The sequence below is a fragment of the Lynx rufus genome, unplaced genomic scaffold (assembly GCF_022079265.1).
Source record: "Lynx rufus isolate CCGP_SWC_20201006 ecotype Redwood Valley unplaced genomic scaffold, mLynRuf1.p SCAF_5, whole genome shotgun sequence".
Classification (NCBI taxonomy): Eukaryota; Metazoa; Chordata; class Mammalia; order Carnivora; family Felidae; genus Lynx; species Lynx rufus.
In genome coordinates this window covers 72,554,606-72,578,506 of record NW_025814867.1, presented here as the reverse complement: position 1 = coordinate 72,578,506, position 23,901 = coordinate 72,554,606, and the positions used below count along the sequence as shown (strand labels likewise).

At 36.1% G+C, this 23,901-nt stretch overlaps 1 protein-coding gene across 1 annotated transcript in view; it reads left to right on the top strand.

Moving 5' to 3' along the window:
* CCDC39 (coiled-coil domain containing 39) overlaps positions 1–23,901 on the top strand; it is a 99,120-nt gene that overhangs the window by 10,199 nt on the left and 65,020 nt on the right. The window contains exon 2 of the mRNA XM_047100421.1: positions 17,467–17,479. Within this exon, the coding sequence (XP_046956377.1) occupies positions 17,467–17,479 (13 nt within the window). The remainder of the gene's footprint in view (positions 1–17,466; positions 17,480–23,901) is intronic.

Sequence of the window (23,901 nt, the reverse complement as noted above, 5' to 3'; positions counted from 1 at the left end):
TATTATAATAACCACTTTTAATGATCTAATTTTCAGATTTTGTTAGAAGCTGAGAGTAGAACCCACACAAACATTGAGTTAGTGAAAGGTACTATTAGCAAAAATTCCTCGGAGTCATGAAGATTAGTCTTTGCTGTAAGTTAGGATAATATTCTGTTAGAAGAGTTCTGATTTTAGTATTGTGTAAGCTGTTTTCTTAATACGTATCTACCCTCTGCCTAGGTGATATTCATGAAATAAGGCATAGATAATGCATTTAGTAACACTGAGCTGAATCATACAAAACATAATTTGTGTGCAATTTTGGGGAGTGTAAAATAAAAGTTGTTTTAAGTGTTAGAAAAAGAATCCATAAAAATAAAGCATTTTAATCAGAGAAAAAATTCAAAAGCTTGTGTCATAAAGGAAAACAATTTACTTGTGCTGGTACCCTTAATAAGTGCCCCAAAGCGTTCCAGTGCTGTTACATTCTCTAATGATATTACAGTATGTGGCACATCTCATCTAATCTGTTAGTAAAATCCTAAAGTCACTTATGTCAGTCTCTAATGCAAGCCAAATGAGTCTTTCCAGTAATAAGAAGCTTCGCAGAATTAGTTTTCGTTTTGCAGAAAATTGCCATTGGGGCTGGCACTTTTATCTAAAAATTTCACTCGTGCATAAGCAAAAAACTCATATATTATTTGGTTACATTCCATCAGTATGAGAAATAACATTGTGAGAATTCTATGCATGCTAATGATATATAGAAATCCACCTGCTTTCAGATAAAATGAGTTTAATTTTCTGTTGCCCACTGCCTGGTTGGCCTTTCATAAATTACTTATGCACAGCTATTATTAAAATAGAAGGAAAGCAAATTAGAAAGTCCTCCTATCTCTCTACTGGATTTAGCCAAGGCAGGGCTGTGACAGCTAGAGTCAGCGTTTTTGAAAAAATTCTGCTCTCTTGAAAAATTTTGCATCTCTATACAATTCTATACCACTGTTGTAAACGTTCTGACCTGCCTTCTTACCAAATTAACCTAAATCCTTTCTATTTTTCAACATTAATGGAATCCTCTAGAGTCCTGCTGATATATATTAAAATATATTTATTGGTTAATTTGAATTCCAGCATTTTGTACCTCATTTCCAGTGCTCCTGTTATATCTGAACAGCTTTGAGCTTTAGCATTAAAAACTTACAAATTAAGATACATACAGTACATCTTACAATTATCAGATCAAAACAACTTAACTTTTATTGGAGTATAGAATGGCAAATTTAACTTTCTGATAAAAACAGAAAATGAAGAGTGTGAAAGAGTTAATTGGATTTCGAAGGGTGTTTTTTAGATGGTGGGGGAGGGGTCTTTATTGGTCAATGAATACTTGACCTTTTGGTTTTAAGGACAAGTGAAAAGTTTTTATTTCTAGAGGATTTTGAAGCCCAAAGTTCCCAATCATTTAACACTAATTTCTATTAATTATTTTGCTCTGGTCAATTATGATCACAGGCTTCTTAGAATGTATCAGGTGACCATGTCTTTGAAGGCTGAGTAAGCATCCATGAGGCTCTACCCTTGCCATGCTGTGGTGTTAAAAGAGCTATCAAAGTACTGCTTGCAAAGTGACTTCAACTGCAGTTCATATTGAAAAAGATAAAATAAAGACCACTTTCAAGCCATTTCATAAAATCTCAATATAAAGAGATCAGTTTTTAAGACAATTGCATCCTATGCCAGGAAGGATGGTTATATTACTCAAGTAGCAGTTTAACCTAATATTGGAAAATAAAATATGCTCATCAGTTTCTCTTGTTAAGATCTTTTTTATAGTGTTTTGATACAAGCTTTGTGTATAACTCAGTGGAGTTTTTAAGAATATCTTGATAGTATAAGTTTTTAATACATATAAAATTGAAAATATGTATTTGTGGTGTACGTGTGAGGTAAGGGTGGAACAGTTTTAGGAAACTATGGTGGAATAGGGAGGGAGACACATACCTCTTTTTTTCCTCATCTGTGCCCTGAATTCTAACTAGCCATTTTGTTTTCCTCTTTGGGAGGAATCTTTCAAAGGTAACCAACGAACTTACACTGATGTTCAAAATAGATGTTCAAAAAGAATACCAGGAAAACAAACCTAGCAACACAACTAGAAGACTTACAAATGACTTTGAAATTCTGCTGTTGTAAGATATCAGAGGAAAATTTTATTTTCAGGTCTGTCTACAGCAGTGTTCACATAGAGTCATCTTCCTCCTAATAAAGTTTAATGATAAAATGTTCCTTCAGAGAACCAGATGAAAAATACTATTTATATATCCAGCATCATTAATTCTAAAAATTCAGCATGTAATTACATGGTCTTATGATGCCTTTAAAATAAAACTATTCTGAAATTTGCAAAGTGAATTATCTCAGAAAGATAGAATACAGAATTTAAGATCAGTCAACCATGATATGTTAATCATCTGTTTATAAAATACTTAACTAGCTGAAGCTTCTTAGTTGTCATGTTTTTACCTTGGCAGTGGTGGTTTGAGCCAAGAAATCCCACTGAAGACAATCAGAGTGTCATTACTCCCTCCCCAGGCGTCTGCATAAAGTCTAGCACCTGCATGAAAAGAGAAACATCTATTCCTTTAGATACTTTAAATTGTCAGCATGGTTGGCATTGTGTAAACACAGCTTCCTATCAGTTCTAATGGTTACTAGGAAGAAACATAAATCTAAATTGAGAATAGAAAATGAATTAAATTATCAGGATAATTCAGACAAAAAGCCAAAATAAAGTTTAACAAATAAGCCAATCACATGCTATTCCTCAAAAACTGTAACTTTTCCTTTCAGACCGGTTGCTTTGAATTAATTCATCATTTAATTTATCAGTTGTTTCTCTGTAACTTGCTTGAAAGACAGCATGAATGGGGTTGTACATGAATGGGGTTGCAGCATGAATGGGATTCAAAAGCTAGGAACTTTTGAATTTGACAGAGCTAGATTTGAGACTTCGTTACGGCATTACCTAGTGATGTTATTCTTGCTAGGTATATAACCTCACTTAAGCCTCAGTTTCTTCATTTATAAAAATGGGATAATACCTTACTCATAGTTTGTTGGAAGGATTGAATAAGATCATGTATAAAAATTATTTACTTTTGAGTTTGTAGGTGCTCGATAAACATTAACCTTACTTTAGTGCATTTAATCAGCTGTAGGTATGTAAGGCTTTTTTACTTAAGTTTTTTATTTTTATTTTAGAGAGAGGGCATGAGCAGTGGAGAGGGGCAGAGGGGGAGACAGAGACAGAGAGAGAGAGAGAGAGAGAGAGAGAGAGAGAGAGAGAGAGAGAGAGAATCTTAAGTAGGCTCTATGCTCAGTGTGGAGCCCGACTTGGGGCTTGATCCCACGGCCCTGGGATCATGACCTGAGCTGAAAGCAATAGACGGTTGCTCAACCGACTGAGCCACCCAGGTGCTCCTGTAAGGCTTTTTATTTTTATGTATTTATTTTTTAAAAACATTTTAATTTTTTTTAAATTTATTTATTTATTTAAAGAGAGAGAGAGAGAGGAAGTGCAAGCGAGGGAGGGGCAGAGAGAGAGAGAATCTCAAGCAGGCCCCACACTGTCAGCACAGAGCCCAACATGGGGCCTGAACCCATGAACCATGAATTCATGACTTAATGTGAAATCAAGTCACCAACTCAACTGACTGAGCCACCCAGGTGTCCCCACCCACCCAAGGCTTTTTAAAATGTGCTTCAGATCTTATACATTTTTTGGTAGTATTATAGGTATGATTTCCATATATAACTTCCCTTTAGTCATCTGTAGGTATATAAAAATATTTTTGTTGTTGTTGTTCTTTTAGATCTTATATGTGGTTTTATAGTGTATTGGTATGATCTCCATATATAACTCCTCAGTGTGTACATCCCTGAATACAAAATTTTGTACATTTTGGAGATTTTGAAAATATGAAGGATATCAGTATATTCTTGAATATGAAAATACTTGAGATGTCATTATAGAATATGTATTTGGGAATTATAGAACACTAAGTTAAAAAATGAAAATCTTTCCATATTCCAAAGATTTTTCAGTTGTCTTTTCAGCTAATTTCTATACATTTATCTATATGTTTAATTGAGATCATATTGTATTTGCTAAGATTTGGTACACATTTAATTTACTAACATATTAATCGTTCCCGATGACCTAAATATTTTTATAAGCACAATTTTTAATGACTGCAAAATATTCAGTTGGGTGACCTTACAGTAGTTTATCAAACCATTTGCTATTTTTGAATGCTTAGATTGTTTCTAATTTAGGTCTATTGTATAAATTTATTTAACAAACATTTTTTTGTTGCTAGTGGGTTTGAACTGTTTAAATGTGTATTTGAATTGTCTTTGGAGAATCATCTTTTCTTATCCTTTTATCATTTTTCTGTTGGTGTATTTATCTTTTTTCTTATTGACTTATAAGACCTATGTATATATTAAAATATAAATCCTTAATCATTTTGCATTTTTTTGCCTTTTAATATTATGTTTTAAAATATATATAGTTTTACGCTTTTATAGTGAAAAAGAAATCCTTCCTTTTATTTGTAATAGTATAAAATTTAATACTTTTATAAATATTACTTCCAAATATTTTACTTTTGGAAAATAGAAAAATTATTGCTTAAAATTAATTCTTTTTATAGTTTTATTTATTAAAAAAATTATTTTAATGTTTATTTTTGAGACAGAGAGATAGAGACAGAGCATGACTGGGGCAGGGGCAGAGAGAGAAGGAAACAGAATCCAAAGCAGGCTCCAGGCTCTGAGCTGTCAGCACAGACCCTGATTCAGGGCTCGAACCTGTGAACTACAAGATCATGACCTGAGCTGAAGTCAGATGCTTAACTGACTGAGCCACCCAGGTACTCCTAGTTTTATTTTTTACATTTTATACAATTCACCTGAAAGTAATTTTTGTATTTATGAAGAAGTTGGGTATTAGTTTTATTTTTTTCATAGAGTAGGCCACTTTTTCCTATTTCTTATATTGAACAAGTCTCATAGATTTATGATACTTTCTGACTTCTCAGTTATCTATTAGATATGTTTACATCTGTTTATCTGCAGGTATTATTTCTCCCCTAATATTGTGTTCTTTTGTGCAATACAAACCTTGGTTATTTTTATCACTATTTTGGCCATAATAAAATAGTTACAATTACAATAAATGATAATTATGAAGAGGACAAGAATTATCAGTTCAGTCAAGTCAATGACCTATTTGCTAGGTAACCGAGGTTAAACTATTTACCCCACTTGGGGTAAGTGAAGTGGGAAGGATCTGTAAAATGGGGACAATAGTATCCGGTGAACATTGTGGTTGACTCCTCACTAGGCATTTTACTCTAACTCTTTACTCCAACAGTTATGATGGTCTCATCATGGTTAACAGAAATTGGTTTAGATAGAGTCCTGTCTAAGCCAATTTGGGCCAATAACACTTGAGAAAAGTCTTGCTTAGGGCTTCTGAAAGGAGTAACAGATGGGCAGGATAGTTCTGGCCTGTCTCTGACACACACATACATTCCTCTTGAACATGAACAAGGAATTCCATTTTTTCTGTCTACTAGTGGCAGTCATCTTGAGATTGTGAGGCAAGTCAGTCGGAGGACTAAAGCTGACTCAAAGAGAAAGAAAAAGCTGAGGAAATAATGTGAAGTAGATCCTGAAGCCCTTATATCCCTTTGTCTGAAAGCCCACACTACTTCTGGAAGGTCACTGTTAGTTGAAGTTGGAAGCATCCTGATTGATACATATTCCCTCTTCCAAGTTTAGTGTGACAAGCAAATAAAAGCATGATTCCTTAGTGCTTTAGACTATTGCCAGCAATAATATGTGGTTGTCATCATCAAGATGTCATTAAATATGAAAATGTTGCTGTCATTATGCATGGGTTAGTCAATCACTCATCTATACCAGCAAAAAATGAGCATGTAGCTTCAATCTATTTATTTATTAGATACATTACTGTGCATGTATACATGATAGAGTGTATATTAGATATATATAACATTGCATATTATTGTATACATTATAAAAATTCACAGAAAAGGAAGGAACTAGGGAGAGAAATAAGAAATAACTAATTTAAAATCATTTTTTTGTTCACTGATGTTACAAAAAACTTTTTCCTAACAGCATCATTATTAATTTTTTGTAAAGTATCTGCCGATAACACCCCATTGCCAAATACCATCATAGAAAAGGTCAACAAATCATGAGCAGTTATCTTTAAAAAAGTGGCACAACTCTCCTCATTAACTTCAACAACTCTTTTAAAGGGCTTTTTAAAGAAACTACTACAAACACCTATAACATACCAGGCTTTTCATGGTCACTCCCAATCTATTTCAGATACTGTAAAGATTCTATTCTTTTTTTTAAATTAATTAGTTTATTTTGAGAGGGAGAGAGCGAGAAAGAGAGAGAGCATAAGTGTAAGTGGGGGAGGGGCAGAGAGAGAGGGAGAGAATCCCAAGCAGGCTCTGTGCTGTCAGTTCAGAGCCCCACACAGGGCGCAATCTCATGAACTGTGAGATCATGACCTGGGCCCAAATCAAGAGTCAGACACTTAACTGACTGAGCCACTCAAACGCCCTCAAGATTATATTCTTTAAAGTAACATCTGTGTGTATATTTAGCCTCACACATAAGCTGCAATAGGCTATAATATGCTGAAAGTTTATAGACTTTCAAGTAGGACTTTCCTGTTGACCCTCTGCATTGCTAAAATCACTTATTTCCCTTCACCATACTGACAAACCTTTCCTGTTAAGTTGACCAATTTAGGGTGTCTATGTTAACTATAGTTAGGTTGACCAATTTAGGGTGTCTATGTCAACTATATAATACTTCTAGTGTTTATTTTATTCCTTTTTAAGAAAAATATAAATATAAGCTCATTATTTCTTTCCATAGATCAATGGATTATCTTATGTCCTCTTGGTCTATGAGCATCCTGCACTGGGATCCATTAGTTACATATCACTTGTGAGCTGTTATTAAAGAAAAACTAACAAAGCCTTTATACAAATCTGTTTTTTTTTTTTCAAAAGCAGCAGTCATGAGATAACATGTCAAAACAGTTGAAAACAGATCCTACGAGAAGACTACTCTAGTTGACACACTGTTATAAATGCAATGGCTCTATGCCATACATAGATCTCCTACAATGGCAAAGGTTTGTTATGGTATGAATTATAAAGCTTGTAATCACAGTCACAAATACAAAATAAGACTAGTTGTTGCTAACAGGGAAATAGAGGAAAAACAATACTAAATCAATGAGATTTGTTCTACTGGGTAAGGGACAGAACTAGGAATTTATCATGGTGTAACCAAACCACATGAAGTATTATCTTAAACACTCCACAGAAATAGAGAGCCAATAACATTTTCATTTATTTGTGGTAAAATTTAGCTGGATTGAAAATAAGGTAGAAATAGTTACATCGGGGTACTCTGAGCTCTTGGCAAGTGAGTTACACTGTATAGCCAAAGTGTATTGCTTCCTAAGGACTAAACACTCAATAATCAACCTTTTTATTATATTTTAATTTTTCTGGTATGAGTTTCAATCATTTATGAACTAAGCAAAAATTTCCAAGACTCTTCTGTAGATTGTTATAGAGGGCTCATCTGAAGTGTGTAAGACCATTTGTTACATCATTAAGCAACTCTCTACACAGCCACTCTTTTTGAATTCTTGCTTTGCTTTTTACGGTGTCTCTCCTCGTTTCTTTTCCTTATATATAGTCATTTCTTGTTAATAAACTAAAGTCTGCCTCTCCAGCCCTTCTCTCCCTTCCTAATTTGATTCTTTAAATCACTTTTGGCCTTGAAAGAAGTTAGAAATGTTCATTAAAGACTAAACTGGTTTTGATTACTGGCATAAGTTCTCTCCTATGACCAGACTATAAATTTTACTGCCTGAGTATTATAACATACATTTTGGTTACTTAATATTATTTTTTTTGGTTTTGGGATTGGTGAGGAGGCTACAGACCCATGGTTCCAAGTGGGTTAGCTGTTACTTAAGCACACAGTATTTTCTGCTTTTGACTTGGTGGTAGTGGATTCCTTCAAATATGATACATCTGTTGATTGCTAAGCCTTTAATACACAAAAGATAATTATGACTCATTTCCTGTTATCCAACTTCCTGAAAATTTTTTCTCTCAGAACAGGGAATTTGGAAAAACATATAAACATCCTAAGAAATGCCAAGAAGGAATTCTGCACTGACCATTAGTGACACCCTATTTAATTTTTGTTATTGCCTTAATCTAAGACCAAATTACAAAGTATTAATTGACCATGAATTGTTTCTTATTGACTTAGGAAAATTCAGAGTCATTGCCGCAATTTTTGGCTGAAATAAAGAAGTAAATTGAAATAGTAACTAAACTAAAATAAAATAAAATAAAATAAAATAAAATAAACTGTATTATTTGCCCTGCAATAACTTTCAAATTATTTGACTACTTACCAAACTACCTAGGGTTGACAGTGTTCGCTTGATATTTGAAGTGCATTTCATAATATTTTTTTTTGCAATTTTGTAATTATTTAAGACCTATTCCTTGAGAAGTTACAGAAATTTAGTAATCAGAATAAAGTCCAATACTACTGCTACTTTCTATCTGCTTTGTATTTACAATCTTCAAAGCATTCTGTCTATAACTTACTTTTTTTAGTTTTTGGAGCAGTGCCAAGAGGCAAATGGGGCAGGTATTAGAACTATTTTACAGATGAGAGACTGAGCCACTTTAAAATTGCAGCTAAGGGACTGACCAAGGTCACAGAGCTGGCTTGTAATTGGTAGGACTGGGATGTCAATGCCTTTTGCCCTTTAGTATGCTGCCAGAGGGGGCAGTTCATAGAACTGTTACGAAGGTGAATGCTTGATAAAGACCTACTGATTAGGGGCACCTGGCTGGCTTTGTCAGTACAATGTGTGACTCTTGATCTCAGGGTTGTGGTTTCAAGCCCCAGGTTGGATGCACACCTTACTTAAACATAAAATCCTAAAAAAAAAAAAAAAAAAAAAAAAAAAAAAAAAAAAAAACCACCAAGAACCTACAGATTAATTGATTGGTAAAGAAGCAAGTCCTCTCTAACTGAAGTGACAAGAAGCTGGCAAGGATCTCAGAACAGACCTGGAGAGGACCTAGCATGTGCCTGTGCATTTTCATTCTCAGTCACTGCTAGACCCTGTTCGACTGTGGATGAAATGGCCCAGGAGTCCTTCTTCCCTGACAGTGGCTGTTATATGTGAAGCAACTCTCCATTTAACTAGGATTGAGGAGGGACCATAGAAGAGTGACAAAGGGAGTCATCTCCTTACTAAAGAGGCTGAAAAAATGTTCAGATTCACAGTTGTTAGAAACAGCAGATCTTTGACACCATACCCATGTGGAAAAAGACAACTGGTGGAAATTCCAGTCCTTCAAAGTTCCAGGACTTCAGAGTTCTGTTGTTTCTTTGAATCTTCGAAAAGGACTTTAGGATGATGTACCACATATCAATACATATAATATTTTACAATAATCAGTCCTTTGTCCTCAGAAGTTAATTTTCTTTTTTATTTAGCATAGGACATATCCTAGGAACTTACTAAAGGGCATGCTACAATATTAAGAATTCTATAATTAATGTTGGCCAGGATTTGAATTTAAATCCTTTACTTTTCAGGGTCTAATTAAACTGAGACATTATTGTGAGTAGAATGAGACATTTTCATGACCAACCATATATTAATGGTTTAACGTGTAAGGATTTTATGTTAGAAGTTTAAAACATATTTGGAATAATGCGTTTTCCTTTGAAGTTGAGTAAAGTGAAAAGTTATCTTGTCTTAACATAAAAGGAAATCACCTTTGATATAAGAGGCCTTAGTAGGGCAAGTATTATTTTATTTCTTTACAATACTCAGTAGCTCTAAAATACACCATAAGATTGTAAATGTAATTATAGACACAACAGGAAGATAACCGCTATAGTTTAGTAGGTTTTGGTTCTAAATTACTAATTCATCTTAGATCACATTTTTAGCTGTTCAGTTGAACTCTTTGGGGAATGTTAATATTTGCAGGTAGCTTAACTGCAAAACTGTTGATATTATACAATTGTGCATTCAAGTGCTTAATTTCAGGTTATACTTGGGCTATAAAATGTAGTTTAATATATGTTCTAGAAAGTAAGCAATTAGAAAATAATCATCTGTTGATGTTTATCGTGTACTCTACAAAAGAAATAGTATTCATTTTCTGGCAATTATTTTTCCCCCCAGAACTATAAATTGTATGCATTAACAGCATTAACATCTTAGATGTCTACAGCAATTTTTTCTCAAATAATTCCAGTGCTTTTTACATCTGTTATTTCATTGAATCTTAACATCACTGTGTTTCATTACATTTCAAACTTACTAATCAATGTTAATTGAAAATAGTATTATAAAACTTAAACCTGAAAGAGAAATGCATAATCTGAAGTTTATAAACTATAAATATTACAAAAAGAACAAACCTCCAAAAATGCTCTGTTCCATAAAAGAATATTCTTCAGATTTCTCAAAGACCAACATATTAGTTAGGTTATTTAAAACTCAACTAATGTTGAATAAAATCACCAGATATAAATAAAACAGCCAAAGATGCTACAAAATAAGCCTTCAATTTTTGTGTAAAATAAAAGTGTGTTTTTATGCTCATACAAGCTTATAATCTTCTTCTGCCCTACTTCTCTGATCTTAGGAAGAAAGGATCAAGTTCTTTTGTTTTTTTTCAGTTTTGTCAAAATAGAAATCATAGATCTTAGGAGAAGGGGACAGGGAAGCGCAGAAAAGGTCAAAGCTGAGGGCCCAGGGAACTGAAAAGAAAGCTGAATACATTTTCCCCCGAATCCGACTGCTTTCTGGAGTTGGCTTATCAAAGTCTCGTGTTGTAGTAGTAGTATAACTGTCATTCAGATCTATATTCTTCCTGCAAATAGAAAAGTAGCCTATTAATTTTAGGAAGACTGTAATTTTCACAAAGCCCTTAGATTAAGGCCCAGCTCACTGAAAGGAATGGATGAACACTGAGAGATGTTTAATTTAAGATTGAACTTAGACGATTTACCTTTGTCACCACCAGCAAATCCCAAAGTTGGATCTCTTGAAATTTACTATGTTTGGTTTCAGTAGCACAGGGGTTAAGTTTTCTTCCAACTTGCCCTAGGCTCTTCTTAGGAGCTGGGAAAGCAGTTCTCCCAATTCCCAAGTAAGTTTATTCAAGACAGCATAAGGCAGAGCTCAAATTCTTCTGTTGAGAACTTATCACTACTCAAACCATAAGGAAATCTAAAGAAGGCTGCCAAAATGCTTCTCTGCTCCCTTCCCGCACCAAGAAAGAGATAAAAATGGAAGATTTATAGAGCAAACTACAATGTGTGGAACACACACACACACACACACACACACAAATTTTTAAAAACCCTACCACTTTGTCTTATTTGCATGAGCACAAATCGCTTTCAACTTAATGCCAGAGAAAAAGGCAACATTCCCTGTGATGACTTACTGAAAAGCTCACTGTATTTGTTTGATAATGGATTTTAGTTCATTGTCATGTACTTCACTCTTCATCAGCAGGAGCACTTCAGGGTAAAGAAACAGGCTTTTACCACACTGGAACAAAAGCTATATAAGAAAAAAAAAATCCTGAGCAGATGGAATATTATTTGCATTTGCACAAATAGTGCTTTTTAGCACAATTCATATTTCTCCATTGTGAGCTAAAGTAAGCCAGATGTGTCTACAGCATGCTGCAGGCGCAGAATCGGCTTTTTGTTTGTCAGACTCAGAGGTCTCAACCTTATGATATCTTTGTACTTGTATATCCATTAGTTTTATTTCATTTACTTATCAGGAGGGAAAAGAAGAAAGTGGCACTATGTATCTAAGACCATTGCAGAGATGGCCAAATTAACTATTTTTTATTTTCATGAATGAGGATCAAATAGGTTTTAGTTATCTGAATGTCCATCTAAAGGTCTAGATGATGATGTGAAATTAAAAAGCAGAATATAAGTGCAATAAAGTTCAGTTCTCTGTGATTGCATTAAATAATCTTCGACATATTTTTTTAAGTATCTCTCATGAAAAGTAGATCAACAAATTATTTGACATGATAGAATTAAAATAGAATTTTAGGTCTGAAAGGGATCTTTGACACTATCTTGTCCAACTTCCTCATTTTACAAGTCAGGAAACTGAAGCTCTGGAACTGAAGTGACTTATATGGAGTGGTACAAACAGGATTGGAGCCTGGGCTCCTGACCTTGAATCCAGTCATCTGTCTCTATATCAGCATTTAATAAAAGATTTTACTTGGGCGCCAAGCTCAAAGAAGTTTGATATTTAGGCTTCGGAAAAGTTAAACTAACAAATTTTTCTCAGCTGTTAGTGTGTGCCGTCTGTGTTGGACCTTTCTAAGAGCAGGAAATATCAAAAGCAGCCTTTCCCAAAATTATTTAGGACCTCCTTTTTCCATAGTACACACTAAGGGTCACTTGTGTAGAATGTCCTTTTGGGGATTGCAGCAGCAGAGCACTACATCTCCTCTATGGTGAAAAGACAATGAACCAGTTGAAAGAAATCACAGGAAAAAAAATGGATGACTTCAAGTTCTGGGAAAGATAAAATGAAGATATTCAGTTTAAGTAAAAACAATGAGTGATACATATATATTTTTAAATAGACTTATGTCCAATGTGGGGCTTGAACTTATAAGATCAAGAGTTGCATGCTGTACTGACTGAGCCATCCAGGTACCCCCAAAACAATGAGTGACATTTTTAAAGATACTAGACACTGTTTTTTTTTATCAGTTAACATTCATTTGTTTCATTTCTTAAACCTCTGCTTTCCACGTTTTCACTGTGCCTTATATATAATAGTATGCTCATTCATCCATGCTGATAGAATAGTGGCTGCTTTCCACCTGTGCTAACTCAGGGTCTAGGGGGTAACCTGAGAGGCATTTTGAAAATATTATTTTTTATTAGAGAGAGAGTGTGTGAGGGGCAGAGGGAGAGAGAGAATCTTAAGCAGGCTTCATGCCCAGCATGGAGTGTGATGTAGGGCTCGATCTCATGACCCTGAGATCATGACCTGAGCTGAAATCAACAGTTGGACGCTCAACTGACTGAGTCACTCAGGCACCCCAAGAGAGCCATTTTTATTTGGCTTTGAGATGCTTTCATTCATTTGACCATTTACTCATTCATGTTATGATGGAGCTCCTGCTATGTACCAGGCACCGTGCTAGACATTGAGACAATAGAAGTAAATAAGATAGAGCAGTTCTCCTCAAGGAGCTTATGGTCAGTTTAGTTAGGGAGAACAAAAAAAAAGAAAAACAAGCAAACAAAATCCAAACAAGTAAACAAATATATCAAGAAAAAAATCAGTAGTTATGATAAAATACATTATACTATAATCTATGTCAAATCTTCTAGCATACTCTCTGATATCATCATGTACAATAAGTGCATGTAATAGGATGCCATGGAAGCATATTAAATAGCATATTATACAGACCAAGAGGTTGAGGAAAGCCTTTTTCAGAAAGGCTATCTCAGCTGAGACTTGTAGGAAAACCAGATGTCAGCTATTGTTAGGCATGATGGGAAAGGGAGAAAGAAAAGGCATTCTGGGCCATTCTACAGACTAGAATGTGCAAAGACCAAGAGGTGAGTGAGAACTTGGTATGTTCTATGGGTTCTGGTGCTAGTGTTTCCATATGCTGGGGCAGAGATTATGACAAAAAGGTTAGAAGATATAAGGCTGGAGAAGTGAGTAGACACCAAAAGATGAAGCTCTCGGGAACTGTGTTAAGGAGTTGAGACTTTATCCACTGAACAGTGAGTATCAGAGGCCTCTGAGGGATTTTACCTGGTCAGATCTGCACTTCAGGATGATCACTCAGCTTGCTGTGTGGACTGAAGGGGAGGTGGCAAGGCTGAAAGTACACAGACAAGTTAAAGCTGTGAAATCATTCCTGAGGAAGATGCTGGTGAACTGAACATAGTGGTGGTGATGGTAATAAGTGGACAGTGTGAAAAACATCAAGGAGGCAACATATGCAGTTCTTAGTGATGAATGACTAGTGTGGACTGAGAAGGGAGAAGACTCCAGATGACTCACAGATTTGGAGCATTTGTAGGTTGCTTTACTTAGTCATATCTGGTTTAGGTTTTTTCTCTATAACCATCTGACGGCAAAGGAGAAAAAGTGCCTTTACTGAGATTTGAAATGATATAGAGTCATAGAGACGCAGATAAATATTTAATTTGTTTTCCCTAAAAGCTGAAGTTAAAGGAAAAAATTTTAATCTGTTGTAAAAATATAAACATTTGTATCTTACTAACTTTTTAACTATAAAGGAAGCACTTTAATTTAGGAAATGTGCATGATCTATATGAGTAGAAGAAGATAATGTGTCATTTCTCACTCAGAAATATTTACTATTTTAACATACAGATATTTCTTACTGTCTGGATGCTTATTATCTGAATTCAGGAACTGAATTTTGATAGCATGGAATATTTGTATTTCTTTCTAATCTTTTTATGTATACATTTTACAAAATTGGCTTCATATTGTATGTGTAATTGTGTCCTGATTTTTTTTTTGTTTAACATTACATTGCATACACTTGCCCTATGTTATCATATAATCTTGAAAAATGGGATTATACTGATGATACAATAATCCACTGCACTGTAATTTATAGAATCATTTCTCTATTGAAGAACATTAAGGCTATTTTTTTTTTTTACCATAAGACTATGGCAATGGACATTTTAAAATACAATATTAGCCTTTGATTGTTTCCTTTACGATAAATTTCCAGAGGTGGAATTAGTAAATCAGAAGTTATTCACATCTTGAAATGTCTTTAATAGATAATGCCAAATTGACCTTATACTTTATATAAATATTTTGAGTGTTCCCTGTGTTCCTGGAAGACTATTTGAATATTTCCAGAAAGCCGAAGTATTTTTAAATCAGGAATACATAACAGATATTTGAATTAAAGGAAAATGTGACCATTTGCTTTGTTATTCATTTGAGAAGGGAAAGTAGATATACCTTCCATAATAACAAGTGCACAGTGCCTCTCACACCAAGTGAACACACAGCATTTATCATGGCCCACAAAGTGGGGATGGGGAAAAGAGATCTGATTTGATATGAAATGAACTTATTTAGTTATATAGTCAGTGGAGAATAAATTGGGCAATGCATGATCAAACGTTGGACTTACATACTTTCATCAAGAAAAAAAGAAAGTTCTTTGTCTTCCTTTCCACTTCCCAAGATATTTCATACAGACCCACTTCTTAACTGAATTCCTTTTCCAAAATGTTGTATAGACATTTATCTCTTCTCTGCTCTTCCTTCAATAGCACTCTTCCAGTGCTAAATTATAACTTTCAGAGTGTTTGAAAATTCAATGAGCACTACAAGTACCGGCATGTCATGTTACCCAGAGAACTTTCCAGACAAGTACCATCTGATGTCTGGAGAGGAGTGGAGACTTGGTGTCCAATGGAGTCTATGCTGGATTCATTACAGGACTCGTGAGCCAGAACCACATAGTCTTCTCTTTAGACAACCTCTTCCAAAACAGCAACAAAAATGAAGTATATCTGGGTATCTTTTTCAAATTTAATGTATGTGTGTTTATAAGACAGTATTCAGTGAATACTTGAAAAATGTATATATCATTCATTCATACCTGTGCGTGAGCAGTATTCTTCATAGCCAACAGAGCTCAGTTCAGCACAACTGCAAGTAGGTTACTGTAAGGTGTTTAAAATAAAATTTCTTCTAGTCAGTTATTCTTTTAATATAAGTGCCTATTTAAATGTGCCTGTTAACTTTTGTTGAATAGAATTCGTTTGTCGCATTAAAAAAAAAAAATACAAGTCTTGGGGCGCCTGGGTGGCGCAGTCGGTTAAGCGTCCGACTTCAGCCAGGTCACGATCTCACGGTCCATGAGTTCGAGCCCCGCGTCAGGCTCTGGGCTGATGGCTCAGAGCCTGGAGCCTGTTTCCGATTCTGTGTCTCCCTCTCTCTCTGCCCCTCCCCCGTTCATGCTGTGTCTCTCTCTGTCCCAAAAATAAATAAACGTTGAAAAAAAAAATTAAAAAAAAAATACAAGTCTCATACTCATACAAATGACTATCATACAAATGTAAACACATGGCAAAAAGTTTTTAAATGTTTATTTTAGAGAAAGAAACAGAGCATGAGTGGTGGAGAGGCAGAGAGAGAGAGAGAATCCAAAGCAGGCTCCAGGCTCTGAGCTGTCAGCACAGAGCCTGATGCTGGGCTTGAACTCACGAACTGTGAAATCATGACCTTAGCCAAAGTTGGATGCTTAATCAACTGAACCACCCAGGTGCCCTGGCAAAAATTTTTCGACTTATTAGTCATTGAAGGACTGTCATTGAAACAATTATGATCATATTGAAGGAGACTTTGAAAAGCAGAGATATGTGCAAGTAGTTAGGAATGCAGAAATGAACATACTAGTAGATGGAAAACTGGTTAGTATTCTTTAGGGCAATAAAATGGTATGTTTGAGGTTATCTTTTCTATAGGGCAAAAGTCAATTATACCTCTACTGGACAAAATTTATTTGTATTGCCATTACCAAGAATAATTGCATTACTATTTAGGTTTGTTTGTTTGTTTGTTTTGCAAGTAAACTTCCACCTCTACAGAGTTGTAAAATAGTTCATAGAAAGTTAATTGGAGGTACTATACATTGCTACAAAAGCAGATAAATCCTGGAGGATCCTCGGAGGACATTTAATAATTGTTTATGCCCATTTCCAAGTTTTGGATATTTTTCCTGACACAATCATGTCCTCCATTTTGGTTATATATATTTGAAATTTTTTCCTATTGTTAAAAAACTGTCCTATTTGTCTCACTTTCAAGTTACCTCCATGTTTCTTTATTTCCCTTTATCAACTTCTTGCAAAGTTGTCTAGACTTTCTGCCTTTATAACCCCCCATCTCATTTATACAACAATCACTATAATCTCCTTTGAAACTCAACCTTTCACTAGAATTGGAATTACAATGATCATCCAAGTCTTATCTGCCCAATCTCATGCTATAGTTGCAGACCTTGTTCTGCTGGATCTTTCTAGAGCATTTGGCACTGTTTAGCACTCCATATTTTCTGAAATGCTCTTCTCCCTCCGTTCCATGTCCCTGTTTCCTCCTGATTACCCTCTTACTTCTTGACTTCTTATCTACTCATGCATGAATTCGGCACACATTTCCTGAGAGGCTGGCTGGTGCCAGTTACTTTGTCAGAAAACAGAGACACAAAGATGAGTAAGACACAGAAGTATGGTAAGTAGAAATAAATTTATAAACAAATAATATCTACTGTTAGTCTAGTGTATTCTGTATGCTAGTCACTGTACCAAAAGCTTTATACATATCCTTTTTCCTCAAAATAACCTAGCTAGGGAAGTATTTTCATCCCCGCCCCCATTTTTTGTTTTACATAGGAGAAACTCATGACTCAAAAGAGGTTAGATAATTTGCCAAAGGCCACACAACTAGTGGATCACAAAGTGGAAATTCAACCCAGGTCTTTCTAAATCTGTAGTCTGTATTCTTGTCCTCAGTGCTACAGAATAAAAGTATTATAAGAATTACAATAAGAATATTATTGTGCAAAGTCCCAGGGGCTTGGCACAAAGGTTGAACCATTCAATTCTATTAGAGGATGAAGAATGAAAGATCCAACAAAACCTTGAAGTAATGTTATGATTGTGTCATGTCATTACAGATGAATATACATTCATGAGGTAGACAAAGGGAAAAGAGCACTCTAGAGGGAGGGAGCATGAATAAAGACCTACTCTTTAAATGCTGATGTTTTCACATCTAGTGGGTTCACCTTTTGCTATCTTTTATTTCTCACTTTATGGGCCATCTGTGAACAATCTCATCCACTCCAGAGGCTATAAACACTGGAATAGATATATTAGTCTCAAGCCTATATATCTAATGTGATCTTCTTAAGGATCACCAGAACTATATTGGTAACTCACTGGATGGCTCTATTTGCATATTTAACAAGCACTTTAAATGGAACATGATTTTTTCCTTTCCAGCCAGGGTTTCCTCCTATATATACTTAGATTAACCTGATTTCATAATCTTCTAAGATTTCTTATGTTTCCTCAATATTTAAGGCTCTTTGAAAACAAGATTACTGAGAACCATTATTTCCCTCTCTTTTTTGTTTTATTTTTTTAAATGTTCATCTATTTTTGAGAGAGAGAGAGAGAGAGAGAGAGAGAGAGAGAGAGAGACCGAGTGCAAGTGGGGGAGGGGCAGAGAGAGAGGGAGACAGAATCTGAAGTAAGCTCCCCCCTCGGATGCAGGGCTCAAACTCATGAACTGTGAGATCATGACTGGAGCTGAAGTTGGACACTTAACCAACTGAGCCATCCAGGTGCCCCTATTTCCCTTTCTTAAATATCTCTTGATTCTGTTTTATCCTCCTATTCTGGCTGCTGTAGTCTTAGTTCAGGCATTTATTACTTCATTGAGTATATAGCTTTCTAATGGAAAAGAAGCAATGTGGCATAGATATAGTAAAGTGGAAAGAAGATAGGCTTTGGAGTTGAACAAGTCTTTAGAATATAATCTTCAACTCTTGATAATTAAATAAAGTTTTGGAACTTAACTTACTTGAGTCATGATTTTTCCCTCTATAAAATGAGGAATCATAATGTCTACTTTTCAGATTTATTGTAAACATTTAATATGATGTGCATAAAGTACCCAGCACCATGCCTGGAATGAAATAGGTATTCAGTAAATGGCAGGTATTTTTTTATACTTGGTTGTTGAGTGAAATAAATGCAGTTAAAAGACAAACAAAAGAAGAGTAATATTGACACATGCAGCTGAGAATTTTAAGACATTGTCAATCCAGGGCTGACACAACATCCTTAGAGCTCTCTTTTTCCTTTTACCTATATTTTTCTAATATATTGGCATGTGTTTTACACAGACTCAATGTAATGGCCAGATGGTTGCTGGGAACTCTCAGCTTATATACTTAGACTATGTTAACTGAAAGGATTCATGGGTTAAACCTCAGGAAAGAACCCAGATTCTCCATGTGACCTGAGTCACATGCTTACCCATGAACCAATCATGTGTCCCAGGAAATGTAGCATTAACCCTGACCCAACCTTATGGCTCTGTGGGACATTGTGATTGACAGTCCCACAAAGACTCTACGAGTGGAGAGGAAGTTCTCATGAGGGAATGAATGTTTTCAGACAAAAACATGCCCACCATACCTTTCCTACCCGATCTCCTTGTCTCCAACATTTCTATGCACTGTATCTTCCATGATATAAGTGAATTATTTTTCTAAAATGTAGAGTGTATTATGTGAGTCTCGGAACCTTAAGAACTTGTACCTTTCTTAAAGAACATAGAGCCATCTTCTTTAGAGGGCTTCAAATTGCACACTATCTGACTCCAACCATTCTTCCATTTTTTCCCCACTGTGTACCAACAATACCATCCATTTCCTCAACATACACTGAATCTTCCCTCTCTCTTCCTCTTTCCCTCTTGAGCCTTTGCTCAAACTGTTCTTCTTAGAATGACCCTTTTCTCCATGTTGGCCTGGACGTGGCCAATCTGTCTTAATAGACTACAATGGAATTCATTCTTTTGGTTTACCCAGAACTCCTCTTTCTAAAAGAATCCTCTTCTCTCCCATTACAATTGTGTGTTTCTGAAAGCCTTACCAAACACAGTAGTGCCCCAGTTTGGGCTACATGACCCAGGCCAAACATATCATGCTTATGGCCACAATGATTGATCCAAGAATGAACAAGTAGCCCAAGCTGGGCCAATTAGAGTCCTTTTGAAAAATTTTAAATTTATTTTTATTTTTTTTTAATTTTTAGAGAGTGAGAGAGCAAGCAGGGGAGAGGGGCAGAGGGAGAGAAGAAGAGAATCTCAAGCAGGCTATATGCTCAGTGTGGAGCCCAATGCAAGGCTCCACCCATGACCCTGGGATCATGACCTGAGATGAAATCAAGAGTTGGATGCTCAACCGACTGAGCCATCCAGGTACCCCTAAAGTGAAGTCCTTCTTAGAATGAAGGTAGGCAAGATAGATTATTTCTTTCTGAGTCATTAGTTTGGAATGATGTGTAGCCCAGAGCTACCAGTGACTGTATCCCCTAAACAAAAAGAAAGCATACATGCAGAAGGCAATGAGGCCAACATGTAAAGAGAATCAGATAAGAGAGGTGGAGAGACTAAAAGTTCCTGTGTTCCAGTCCTTATTTTAATAATGCCAACCCATAATCAATCTCTCTCTCTCTGTCTCTCTCTCTCTCTCCCCCCCTCCCCCTCTCCCCCTCTCTCCTCAACTGTTTGAGTTGAGGCTCTATTACTTGAAAGAAATAGTCTTTCAGGTCCAGCTTGAAAATTTCTTCCGGGGCGCCTGGGTGGCGCAGTCGGTTAAGCGTCCGACTTCAACCAGGTCACGATCTCGCGGTCCGTGAGTTCGAGCCCCGCATCAGGCTCTGGGCTGATGGCTCGGAGCCTGGAGCCTGTTTCCGATTCTGTGTCTCCCTCTCTCTCTGCCCCTCCCCCGTTCATGCTCCGTCTCTCTCTGTCCCAAAAATAAATAAACGTTGAAAAAAAAAATTAAAAAAAAAAAAGAAAAAAAAAAAAGAAAATTTCTTCCTTTGGGCAGTCTGTCTAGACCGAACCATTATAGACCTGTTTTATTATACAATTACGGTCTGCTTTTTAGAAGGTATAATTAGGTATTTACCTATTCCACTATGATCATTCATTCAGTAACATTGGCCCAAGTGCTACCATGTTTCTGGCTGTGCTAGACTGAGAGCTTAACTCCTACCCCACTCAGCACAGGGCCTTGTACACAGCAGAGTTAAAACATGGTTATTAAATTGAATTGCCAAAGGTCATTGAAAGAACGTTTTCTTCCCATTGTGCTTGATAACATGTATTTCTCTTTCCAGTCCAAGCTCTGCATTGGTAATAGAATCACAAATAATCTAAAATATTTCACTAAAAATGTAATTTTTGAAAAAATATGTGAACAACTGGAGAACATGAGCTACATTAGAAGCAGAAAAAGGTTAAGTTTTCAAATAATGAACTCAAGCCATTTCTATGTCTCACCTCTAAATAGCAGGTACAAATTGGTTTATTTGCATTTTCTTGGTTAATTACACATTTTGGAACGATCTTTCCATGTGGAAGTCATTGATAACAGGATCTAATTCCAGAGACCAAAGTGCCATTAGTTTCTTTGAATTGAAGCATTTTCAGAGGTTGGAGTCAAAGCCTGGGAATTAGAAATCGTGGGTTTTAATTACATCTTGGTCACAGATTGGTTGTTTTCTTGGAAGCACATAACCTCCAAGAATTCAAGTGTGTGTAAAATGAAGATGAGAATCTTTGCCTCCTTCAACATCAGACTTTTATGTAGTTTAATGAAATATTACCTAAAAACACCTTTGAATTCCTAGGATGGTATGTATTACTTGAACAGAGTGGCTATTTAGCTTCATGAACAAATAGGTAAATTAAGGTTACTGGTCCAGTGGAGAGCAAAGTCTAGTTGTTTGCAAAGGATGTCACAGAAATAGAGAAGGGAAAAAAGTTGGTCTGGATTGAGTGCCTACTATACACCAACTGGGTATTGGGCAAGGCTCTTTATTTATCTTTAATCCTTAGAAAATTTTTGTGAGCTAAGCAGAGAATACATTTTACCCATAATGAATCTGAACCTCAGATACCTTAAGTAAGTAATTTTCTTTAGAGTTACACCAACAACAGCTAGACGATGGTCTGTGTGCTGGTTTTTGTAGAATTAATTGTGATGTAAAAAGGCTGTGCTACTGGTCTGGCAAACTGAGACATTTACTTATAACATTTAATAAAAGCTAGGTACCCATTTTGGGTGTCTTTTCAAAAGTTTTATATATTTTATTCCAATTATTGTCAGCAATAAGGGGAACTTTGTTTTTGCTCTATCAGAGTGACTCATAAATTTAAAAAGCTTACCCTTGAGTTTGTCTCTAGATGGAACTATAGGAATGCTATGGGCAACTATTCTCAAACTCTAGATTAGGCATTAGATTCACTTGTGGAGCATGCTGGAAGCAGACTCTGAAACGTGTGTGTGTGTGTGTGTGTGTGTGTGTGTGTGTGTGTGTGTGTGCGCGCGCGCGTGTGTGTGTGTGCGTGCGCGTGCGCCTGTGTGTCTACACTCTCCTCTCTGAAATAGGAAGATAGTGATCCCAGAATGACAAGTTTCCTGTGAGAAGACTAAAGCCAGGCCTGTGGAGATAGATGGGAGTGAGAAAAACTATGAAATCTAGGTTCTCTTTAGGGTAACCTAGAGTCCCTAAACTCACTCTATAGTTGCAGGCATTTCTAACTTGGGTTCAGAATTGGCCTGCTCTTCATATGACCCACTTGGCAGAGACAATACCTGGTCCTGAAAGGTTCTCTTCTCTCATCTTGGAGCACGTTTGAGTCAAAACAGCTAACAGAGGTGAAGAGACAGCATTCTGGGTGAATATGCGAAGCAGCTAAAGTGAGAATCCTTTGGCAACAAGCCGAAAACCATGCCATTAGGGAGGCTGCACCCCTTTCAACCACCAGATAAGACAGGATAATACCTTCATGTTTCACATGGCCAATTCATAATGTGGCACTCGAAGAGAATCAAGTCTGTCAAGCTTGTGTCTATATTATCTGATTTTCCTCACACTTCCCCTGCCATCCCCCATTGTGTCAGAAGTGCATTACTTGTTGGAGCAGTGAGGCTCAACCAACATGGAGAGTGGGGCTGGGAGGATTATGGTGAAGAGCAGTGAGGCTCATCTAATGTGGGGAGTGGGGAGAGCAGGGAGACATACGACAACACAAGCTCTGCTTTGACTCATGTGACCAAATCCAGTTGAAAAGCCAGTTCAGATTTTGGTGTAACAACTCTATTGGCAAAAGACAGCAAGAATTTTCCCAAAGCTGTTTCTTTTGAATTCAGATAAAATAGTGTTAGAAGGATGGAAATGCCACTCCCTTAATTTATTTTATTAAAAAGAGGTTTTGTGTGTGTGTGTGTGTGTGTGCGCGCGCGTGTGCATGCGCGCACATTCATTACTCCCTACATGGAAACACAGAAGGAGTCTCTCTTGAAAATGGCCCTAGTGTGCTAAAGGATAAAGCTATTTCACTGATCTTTTTCTTCTCCATAAGACACAGGAAATTTAACCTGATATTTTTTTCCCATGGAAACTGGCAGTAGTTAAACAATACAGCATGGGTGTCAGATAAGGATTAGGGTGTATAAAGGTCCACATTTTGATTCAAGACTGTATCCATATGCAAAAGCAAACAGTCTGTGGCATAGTCAAAACAATCAGTGTAGGCTGACTATGGATTCTGAATAGTTCATGAAAATGGTCCATTATTAACGAATACAGGAATAGTAATCACATTGGTTATTAAAACTGGCTTTAGAAAACATGAAGGTCATTTAAAATGTTGACAGTTTGATAAGTTTAAATACTTCTGATTACATATGATGCCTTGCTTTTTTAAATCTACGTACTAAAGAAAAATTTAAATTCTTCAGGTGGGAATACCACTTAGAAAGTTCATGGTGGGGCACCTGGGTGGCTCAGTCAGTTGAGTGTCTAACTTTGGCTCAGGACATGATCTTGCAGTTTGTGAGTTTG